The sequence below is a fragment of the Hippocampus bargibanti genome, linkage group LG09, assembly GCF_051943395.1.
Source record: "Hippocampus bargibanti isolate YZ-2025 linkage group LG09, ASM5194339v1, whole genome shotgun sequence".
Classification (NCBI taxonomy): domain Eukaryota; kingdom Metazoa; phylum Chordata; class Actinopteri; order Syngnathiformes; family Syngnathidae; genus Hippocampus; species Hippocampus bargibanti.
The window spans coordinates 13,489,243-13,500,000 of NC_142742.1; the positions used below are offsets into that span (position 1 = coordinate 13,489,243).

Genomic DNA, 10,758 nt, shown 5'->3' on the forward strand with positions numbered 1-10,758 from the left:
CGACTGTTTGGTCAGAACGGAACCCGCTCGTAAATTGGATGTTACCTGTACGTATGCAAACAAATCAATTTCTTCTCCTCTTTCAGGCATTGTGGGTTGGCAAAAATGCTATTAAATCAACACAATGAAACAGGGTTGAAATGTTGTCATTTAGAAACCGTAACAACTGACGTTTACTCTTTGCTGAAGCCTCACTGCTATGGAAAGTGAACTAACACAAACAAAACAGGAAAACAAAACTGTACTTTCGGTTTATGCCGTAAATTGCACACATAAACCATATATGGTCATACGGAATAAGGTGAATACACTCCAATAGCAGTTGGATCAAAATGAACTCACTGATTGGTCCAAGAGCGACCGGCTGCTTCAGGCGTCAATTTAACCCAACGTTGTGCGTACAAATGGCACTTTTGAAACAAAAAAATGTAATCAACGAGTCATTTTTCGACCCATTGTTGGATTATTTTTGATGCAACTGTTTCAACACAGGCCGACGGAGAGATCAACGACGCTTACCGGCATATATTCTTTATCTTCTGTCAATAAGTCATATTACTGCAGTTGATCTGCACCACACTTCTGTTTCATCATTAAATTGGTGTCATATGTCTCACCCAGTGTTTGCATTGAAACATACCGCAGACGATGGGGTGCCGACGAGAACTCCTGCTGGCAGGCTTGCCGGGTGTAAAGTTACGCGCGCAGGACACACCTCCGGTGGGAGTTTCCACGAGGAGGAGGAGAAGGAGGGAAGGAGCTGATCAATTTTCGTTTCCACGCGGGAGTCACCACAACCTAATCTCATTCTCGCACTGTCAGTTGAACATGCCCTCCGCCGTGGGCAAGTCGTTACGCGCGGCCGCCGTGCTGTCAGTCGCGGTGCTGTCTTTTCTGGTTTGCTTGCTCCTCGGCAGCGTGCGTCGCCTCGGAAGCGGCCGTGGGGATCCGGATGAAGAGTTGACCTCTCTCCGATCAGCGTTGAGCCGCCAACTCGCGCAAAGACACCAAGAAATCCTCCCTCTGCTTTCTCCCGGCCGAGACAAGGAACCCTTCTCCACCTGGGATTCGAATCTGTGGGCCGAGTTGACGCGTGGCTCCTCCGGCAACGGGACCCCGCTGGGTTGCGGCGCTCTGCGGCACATGCGGCCGCTGGAAGTACTCGGCTCCGGGTACACCAAGCTGGTGTTGAAGGTGACGCTGGCCGGAGGGGAGCCGGTGGCCCTCAAAATGGTCAACGAGCAAGGCATCGACATGGGCAAGTGCGTGGAGGGCTTCAAGGACCCCCACGGATGCCGTCAGCTGGTCTCCTACAAGCTCAGCAAAGAAGTTGTTCTTCTGCACAGGCTGCGGCATCCCAACATCATCAAGGTCTACCTTAATTGGATATTATTGTGATCTCCTTTGGAAGGCGTTATTCTTCGCTTTAATTCACTTTACAGTCTTTTTTTATTTAAGAACTACAGTTTAAGGCGGCATTTGTATTATTGCGTCTCCTGCAGGCTGCTTTGTAAAACCATATCAAGCAGTATATTGTGAATAGTCGTGAATTAGATTTGCATACGCTCACAGGCCCATGATCTCAAAAGAAAGGAAAACCATAGTAAAATGTCCAATTTAATAAATAATGCAGCCGTGCTAGATCTCACAAAAGTTTTGTAATCAAGCATTTCTACAGTACTTTTCCATTTCTAAAGTGCATGAAACGAAAGTTGCAGAAGGCACAAAGTCGAATGAATTTGATTCAAAACAGTGCTTTATTATAAAATGAGCCAGAGGCACTCAATTAATATCCTGCAGCAAAACTTTTATTACCATTGTCGGTGTAAAAATAAAAACAAAAAAAAATCTGTTGAAACTGAGGGCCCTTTTTATGCCTCTCTTTTAAGTTAAATATATATAAAGTGCACAATTCATACAGCCAAGTGCCTCACTGGACAAGTACACAGAGCGCAAAATGGCAAAAAATATATAAGCAATTTATAATGTTCAGGTGACATGACGAGAAGGCACATAACTTGAGTTGTTTTTTTGCATAAGGCCTTTGGATTCAACCTCAACTTGAAATGACCCACAACCAAACAACAACACATCTATTATATAAATCCAAATGTTGATGTGTTTGAAGAGAAAGTTAGTGAATGCCAAACCAACAGAAAACACATGAGAGTAAAGTTGTATTTTCACCTCTTTTTGGATGAGTGTGAATGAATGGAGAAATGGAATGAATGGATAAATGCTCATTGACAAAGTGTTTTAAATATTGTATTTGTATATGTATATGTATACCTATACGTATATGTATCTCTCTCTCTCTCTCTCTCTCTCTCTCTCTCTCTCTCTCTCTCTCTCTCTCTCTCTCTCTCTCTCTCTCTCTCTCTCTCTCTCTCTCTCTCTCTCTCTCTCTCTCTCTCTATATATATATATACACTGCAATAAATCCCACGAACGAGTAGAATGTAAAATGCACACGTGAGTACATAGAAGCCACGAAATCTGTTTAAATTACATGTATCTGAGAAATATTTAACACTGACTTATGTACACTTGATTTGTATCTCTCAGGTGGCTCTTCTAGGGTTTAAATCGTATGCCAATTGGTCTTTTTTCCAGCTGTGATCAACCTTTTTAGTTCCCAATTTGATAAATGCATTGGATAATTTTTTTTCAGCTTTGTTTCAGCATGCACAACAAAGTAGAGTAGAGTGCTTGGTTGAGTTTGCTGTCTTCGCAAATTCCCAACAAATGACCAAAAAAAGCCAGCAGGCACACTCATCGTATTATTCACCCACAACAAAATTTTGTCTTGGGCCGGCCATCTGACAATCCCTGTTTCTGTGCAGGACCCTACCGTCTAATTAAATTAAATCCATTGACCCCTCCTGGCCTTTAGGGTGACATGTTTCCATGGTCAGACAATGTGGCTCTGTTCTCTCTTTCCATCCACTCATTCCCGTCCGTCCCAACCCACTTTTAGTTTTCCCAAATCCCCAAAATATGACAAAGTGCAGTGTCGTTCCCTAACATTTGAATGTGGTTTCAACAGTTGCGCGGTCATTGTGCCGCAGACGAGGGAGGCCTCGTGACCGTCATCCTGGAGCAAGGGAACCCTCTCCAGATGCTCCACCTCCTCCAGAGCCCCTGGGAGGACCGCTTCAGGGTAAGATCTAGATGCTATTTGCATACTTCTCGCTGCCCTTATTTGCATGAACGCGTGCCCAGCCCGCTGAATGAAGGCTGAAATTTTAGGAGCGCTGACATCTGTCAGTGTATTTGATGAGGTTTGAAATGGAGATGAGTTAAATTAATCCACTGCAGGCCAGGAATGTCATCTCACCGCGCGCGCATGTACACGCACACCCGCACCCGCACACATCTTTAGCTCAACCCCCACACAGGTATTCTCACAGTGCGATTCAACAGACACCAACTTTATGAGGCAGGGATCCAAGTGTTGGAGTGTGTATTGCTATTTTTAAAAAATAAAAAGAGAGATTGAGGGGGAGAAAACACCCAGAGTGAGCACTCATATTGATTTTGGTATATAAAACATAATTATAAATAAGACCAAATAAATGCCCCATTTCCAGAAAACCAATTTGAATGGAAAACACACGAATGTGGTGCTCTTGCCAATAGGTTTTCGTAAATGTTGAAAATGCGAACTTTTTTTTAAACATTATCATTGTTTGACTGATTATATAAAATCAAAGATCTGTGAAAATAAATGTCTTCTAAAATGGATTTGCTTGGGATTTTTTTTAATTATCACGAAAATCACCTACTATACAAAACTGTCATTCTCTGCATGCACTCACAGGGAAGAACAAGACACTCAAAGGATTCCGCGCCACTCGGAAACCCTTGTCCACACACGACTCAGTCAGACTTTTTTGTTTGCCCGTTTTCTATATTTGCTTTTCTCTGGGTGACGTGCGCACACGCATGGCCGAGAGTGAGGCACTCTAAAGCTGGATTATCAGAAAGGAAGATGCATTTTCGTAGGCATAGCGACCAAGAAAGCCAACTCCATGTGTGCAGTTGCATCACATAACCGCATAGTCGAATTAAGAAAGGCTCTCGAGTTCATTTATAATGAAGAGATGACTCATGCTGCGGCCCCCTTGAATCACAGCACAGTTTTAGCCATGCCCCAAAGAAGTCTGGAAAATGGTGGCAAACTGTTTCATGCTCTATCTTTGCAATCTTGGTCCTACAGTCTCGCTTTTTGCACAATTTGATACATGTAAAATCTCTGGCTTCACTTTTCAGACTGTTAAAAAAAACAATCATTCATTTAATATGTATGAATGACTTTTTGTCAGTCAGGATTGCATTCAATGTTTTGTTACTCAGTGACCAATCGAACTACTGGCCTAATTTAAGCAGAAAAACATTTTCAGTTGTGATGTTATTCTGACAAAGTTGTCGATTCAGTATATATTCTGCTTGGAATTGTAGCGGATTTACATGGGACAGGAGATAGACAATCTTTTTTTGGTCAATGGATGCTACAGCTTCGTGTTTGCTTTCAAAACTTAGCTTGTAGCAGACGTGCATATTCCACCATGACCTTTCTGGTCCACAGGTGAAAAGGACGCTTTGATCCTGTCCTCTTTCATTTAGAACTGCTTAATGTAACAAAGAGGTTACCGAAAATGCCTTTGTGTTTTGTCACATTTTTTTTTTTTTTACTTCAAGATGGCGTCACGTTCGTGGCTGCCTTTACAGCAGCTCCTCTATTATTATTTTTTTGCTGCTGTGAAATGTAAATTTCTCCACTGTGAGACCAATATAAACTCATCTAATCTAAATCTAATAGAAAAAGAGTCCCAGCGCCATGTCAGGAAACAACTGTGACTACATACACACATTTGTTTTGTTGTTCAGATATAACGAAAAATGAAACTACAGTACATTGGCTCATTCATGAATTCACCTCTTCCCATTTGTTGCTGCAACCCCACCTAATCATGTTTTTCGTGTTCTCTTGATAACACCCAAAAAATGCCACAAGATGGCTCCAAACCCCCAGTTGAAAAGGAGAGTAGTAATTGGTGTAAAGGAAGTTTGTGTGTAGTTATACACAACATCTCAACAGTTTTGTATGTCACTTGTGTTTAGCTGGGCTCTCAGTGGAAGTTACAGCGAGTCTTAGCCACAAGTGTTTATATGCACATTTCTGGTGCGTTATTCACATTTTCGAGAAGCCTTAATTATGCTTTTTATAAATTTTTGGTTATGTTCACGTTGTTTTGGTAGCACGGTCATCTGTTGTTCAAAGACCTTGCGGTTCAACCAAGTCAATGTTACGTACATGTAGCCCCCAGAACTTCGAAAAATGAGTGTTTCGATGCTTTAGTCTGGTTGTGCTTTATACTTGACAACAACAGCATCAATAACAATCTCAATAATCAATAAAATATAAAATCTCAACCATTGTCCTGTGTAGCCCGCCCGGTGTCAGCTTCATGTGTATGGCCGTCACTAATCCAAGCGGTGTCTGGTTGCACCCACTGCCGTTTTTACTGTGCCAGTGACGTCCAACTTGGCGCTTTACAGTACACTCAGTATACAGTACTTGGACTAACACACGCACGCACTTTTTTCTTTTCGCCGTTTGCAGCCGTCTTGTTTTTCAGCCTTGAGCGAACATACTGAAGATCCTGAAACTTGATTACACGATTCTGTGTATGAAACCTAAGTAGCTTGGCTGAGTCACAAAAGCAAATGATCATGTTTTCCTGGTAATCACTGACTATATGAAGTAACTAATGTTTTGATAAAGGATTTTCCCCCTGGAATAAATTAAGAAGATTTGAGAATTACAGTGATACCTTGGCTTCCGAACGCTTTAGCTAACGAACTTTTCGCCCTACGAACGTTAAATTTGCAAGAATATAATCTTGGCATACAAAGTATTTTTCGGGAAACACACGGAGCGCCACAATGAGTGATGTGTCGTTCGCGAACGAGCCGGTTCTTGTTGCTCCTAACAAGGTGTTGAAAATGGCAGCCAACTTTGTTTTCCCTCTATTTCACGCTCCCAGTCTTCGGTTAAAGCTGCACGTGATAGGTCAAGATCCGTGGAAGAGGAGGGCGGGGACACACGTAGCAGGATACACGCAGCAGTGAGCGGGGGAGGGATTAGAGTGCTCACAGCGTGCACGACACAGGAAAGGCAGACACCAGAGCTTGAAAAAAAAACAAAAGTGAAAAAAACTCAAAAGTGAAAGGTGAGAAAATGAATAGAAAACACAGTGAAATTTGGGCTTGTTTCTACTTTATTGATCGTTCAAAGGCATAGTCTAGACTGCAAGGTTAAAATATCCCATCAATTAGGCACCACAAATAACCCGCACAAGCCATCTGTACAATTTGAAAAGAAAGACAAGCAAGGGAACCAGCTATTAATGGAGTTTCGAGTGTGTCTGCCTGCATATGTTGCTGTTGCAATCTCGCAACTTCCAAGATGTACAACCCAGAGCTCCTTGAGACACTTTATGCAAAAAGCTATTCATTCCATCAAGCCATCGACCATAACAAAGGTAAATCAAATGACTTCATTATACCGTGCTGTTCATTTCTTTCATTACAATACAATAGCAATAATTTATAGCAATAATAATAGCAATGATTTATTATACAAGCAATAAGGTATCTTTTGTGTAGTTTTAAGTCTTATTTAGTTAAATTATGTTTTATGGGGACCTGGGAACGGATTATTCTGATTTTAATGGTGTCCTATGAGAAATTAATGTTAGGAATACACACTTTTTGCCTTACACACACTGGGAAGTTCGTAAGCTATGGTATCACTGTATAATCAAAACCGTATTGTTATTTTGTATGGTTCCTTTCTCCATCCAATTGACTTCATTAATCTCATTAAAAAGGAAATAGTGTGTGTACATTGTTGTGCAAAATGTAATTATCCGGTTCCAGTTATATGATCTAAATTGACGACAAGTCAAAAAAATTATTTGGAACCAAATATTTTTATCTTGCGAAACCAGCAAATGAACCGAAAATCAGTTCTCGACCAAACCGAGTGCACATGAATGCACCACTTGACTCCCTCGCTTCCTTATACGTCACTTTCTTGTGTCGCGTCTCATTGTGACTGGCACATAATTCTCGTGCAGCGTTCCATTGTGAGCAGGCGTTTTTGTATTGTTCAATCACGATTAAAAAAAAACAGACATTGATTATAATGGGAAATGTTTCGGTTTTCGACCCAATCCATTTTCAAATAGGTTTCTAGAACGGATTATGGTTGAAAACCGAGGTTTGACAGTATTGCCTTTTTTTCTTGTTTTATTCTTGTGTATATATTTTCTCCATGTAGAACACTGTATACAGTGATGGTGCTTTCAAAGTGCCTACAAATACGGTAGAGTTAAGAATTGCGTTTAGTTTGAAAAGCTGGCAAATTGGGCACTCACAGAGAGAACATTTACCGTCATACTGATACTTTGCTATTCGATTTTCTGGAGAACTGATCTTTGTTTTTTTTTTCCTGAAAAACATATTTAATCACAACTTTTCACGCAGGGGTAAATTTAATAACACCGATGCTTTGTCATCTGGTGACACCTTGGTGCACTGAGATACGTATATCGAAGTGAGTTGAGGAGTTTCATTTCGGCATTTGTAGTGCTTTTCTGACATCTGACACCCAAAGGGAATTCTAAAAAAAATGTAGGGGTGTCAGTTTGCCCTATAGGTGAATACCAAGGGTTTACAGTCAATACGGTGCCAGAGCGACTTGTGAAGTAAATACAGAATAGGGGTTTCAAGAAAAAGACAAGATGTGATCTATAAAGGGGGAAGAAAGTAGATTACAGTAAATTGCCTTTTAACGTCAATAAACAACAGTCTGATTAATCCCATCTGATTATCTTAACGGGATTACCTCTATGCAGCTGAACCAACAGTGAAGCAGATAATGAGAAGGCTTTTGTCTTGTGTCCCTGCAGGTTTGTCTGGACCTGGTTCGCCTCCTCCATTTCCTCTCGCGCTCTCCACTGGGATCGGTGGCTCTGCTGGACTTTCAGCCCCGCCAGTTTGTCATGGTGTCGGGCGAGCTCAAGCTCACAGACCTGGACGATGCCAGCGCGGCCGACACGCCCTGCGACCGTCACGCCGACTGCTCCTTGCAGTTTCCGCACCGAAATTTCACCCTGACCTGTTCAGCCAGCGGAGTGTGTGAGGGCCTCAACGAGAAGATGAACATTTATAATGCCTATAGGTAAGCGGAATTCCTCTCACGCTAAATTGTACAACTGTTAAAGCGTACACTTCTAAATTTCAACTTTGACTCTAAAAATAAATCAACACACTAAAAATCACAATCACAGTCAAATAGTGCCAACATTCATCTCAATCAAAATCAGTGCTCGTATATGCCTGCAGATGAGAAGGCGTAACCTTCCAGCACAGAGACGTTTCCTTTGACGAATATCGTGGCCGAAACTCTGATAACAGCCCACAATGGGTCCACACAAAAGGCAACAAACGCCACAATGACAAAACCAAAAACTAAATTATCAACATTAACCCTTTCATGCACAAATAATGCTCTCCTGTAACTCGATAACATGCTTAGCTGTCCGCTGTAACCACTGCTCCTCAAAGGGTTACATTAGCTCAAGTTATTTAGTGCATCCACCACATGCTTTTGTCTTCCGACAAAAGCATCCAATGTTTCTCTTAAATAAGGTCTTGCTTCTTCATATCTGTGACATCATTCGCAGAAATGCAACCCAGTTTACATTACTTGTGTGGCAGCTGTCTCTGTTCCATCCAGCGCCTAATTAAGATCCCCAAAATCAATCAGTCAATCGTGCTTGACTTCACTCCTCTGGGTTTAGTCTTATTTGACTCTTTCCTTCAATACACAGTGTGAAAGTAAAAACAAATATGTATTTTCCAGTGTATAAGGCGCAACAGAGTATAAGGCACAACCCCAATGAATGGTGCATTTTCAAACTTGAAGGTGCAGTGTGATCTTTTGAAGAAAGTCAAGGCTTTTGGGTGCGCCTCATACACTGGAAAATTTGGTCTTTTCCAGTGTGTAAGGCGCATCGGAGTATAAGGCACACTCCCAGTGAATAGTGTATTTTGAAACTTTTCCTTATATAAGGCGCACCTTCAATGAATGAAAAAACGTTTCCAAATATAATATATAAATACATAAAAGTTTTCTAAATATAAGGTGCGCCATATTATAAGGCGCTGCAGTAGAGGCTGGGGATACGCAGTACTTCTCCTACAGAGGGCAAAGGAGTCAGTGGCTGCCGACAGTAGTTGCGAGACCTGTTGTGGCTCATTGACTTCACATATAAGGCGCAGGGTCATCTTTTGAAGAAAATCAAGACTCATGGGTGCGCCTTATACACCAGAAAATACGGAACGCAAGTTCTAGTTTCCTGAAAAATCTTCTTAAGTATCATCATAAAGTATTTGTACTTTTTTTCGACCAACCACTGTGTTGACACAATGTTGCTCGTGAAGGTGTCCAGGAGCTGCAGGCCTGTGGTTTATGGGTATGATTCATAAAGCGGCAAAAAGCGAGTCCTGTCACGTTTGATCAGCCCTTCAGATCTTTGACAGCATTATGGTGTCAAGTCAAGTTCCATCATGGATGTCCTCTTTTCTTTTTTTCTTCTTCTCATGCCTCCCAGGTATTTTTTCACCTACCTGCTGCCTCACCAAGCTCCGCCCGGCCTCACACACCTGGTGGCACACATCATGAATGATACAGGTGAGCAAAAGAGCAGCACTTTAATGCAACATAGCTACAGTATAACTTGACAAGATCCACATCACTGTGTTCTTGTGGTCTTGCCGTGACAGGCCCCTTATGTGCTTTATTTAACACGCTCCACAGCCAGTTGACAGGTGACAAGATAATGAACACAAGTTATGAGCAATAGTTGTACAAAAAGAGTCCGACACGCCTTTCATTTGAGGACAGAATATGCCACAGGGGAATACATTGGATTCATAATTGCCATTTTGGGGTACAAAACACATTTTTTTGTGTTTGGAACAGTACTGTGGACTTGTTAGCTCATCAATCTCAGTTTTGAATCCTTTTGCGTGTTACGCATTTTTAACTCATTCACTAATTGAAAATATGACGTGGAACACCATTCCCGAATGTTTTCAGGTTTTGATTTTTCTTGCGGAGGGTGCAGATAAAGCGCTGTTCAGACCTCTGGCAATGTTTTTCCCTCCCGTGAGGGGGCAGTATTTGCCTTTTGTACAGCCGCCCCCACTTGAACCTCATATTACTCCAGACCCATATCACTTAGGAATTAACTATTTTTTTCTTATGAAAGAAGAGAGTCTAAGGTTTCTTATTGGATATTTATGTAGTCCTATAACTCAATTTTCTGTAGGTCTTTCAATTTGAGTGAAAATGACAAACACCCTGGCACTGGAGTGGACTCATTTTTGCACGTCTAGCAGTGAATGAGTTAAAGTAGAAGTTGTAGGGCATCAACTGATAAAATAGTAGCCTACTTTTGTGACTAAATACAGTAAAGTCTCGTTATATCGATATTCAAGGGATTCCGAAAAAATATCGATATAACCGGGACTATCGATATATCCGACCCTGTTTGCATGTAATTTTCTCCGTGCGTGCATAGAAATAGTATCGATATAACCGGGACTATCGATATATCCGATATCGATATAACGAGACTTTACTGTAATACTAAATCTAAATATACTGAATCTAAACATTAT

At 41.5% G+C, this 10,758-nt stretch overlaps 1 protein-coding gene across 2 annotated transcripts in view; it reads left to right on the forward strand.

The window, feature by feature from the left end:
- Window positions 1–786: 786 nt before the first annotated feature.
- The window catches only part of pkdccb (protein kinase domain containing, cytoplasmic b), a 20,548-nt gene continuing 10,576 nt past the window's right edge, over window positions 787–10,758 (forward strand). For both annotated transcript variants that reach the window (XM_089005010.1, XM_089005009.1), the window contains exons 1-4: window positions 787–1,371; window positions 3,047–3,160; window positions 7,980–8,251; window positions 9,687–9,766. In XM_089005010.1, the coding sequence (XP_088861136.1) occupies window positions 829–1,371; window positions 3,047–3,160; window positions 7,980–8,251; window positions 9,687–9,766 (1,009 nt within the window). In that variant the 5' untranslated portion in view covers window positions 787–828. The remainder of the gene's footprint in view (window positions 1,372–3,046; window positions 3,161–7,979; window positions 8,252–9,686; window positions 9,767–10,758) is intronic.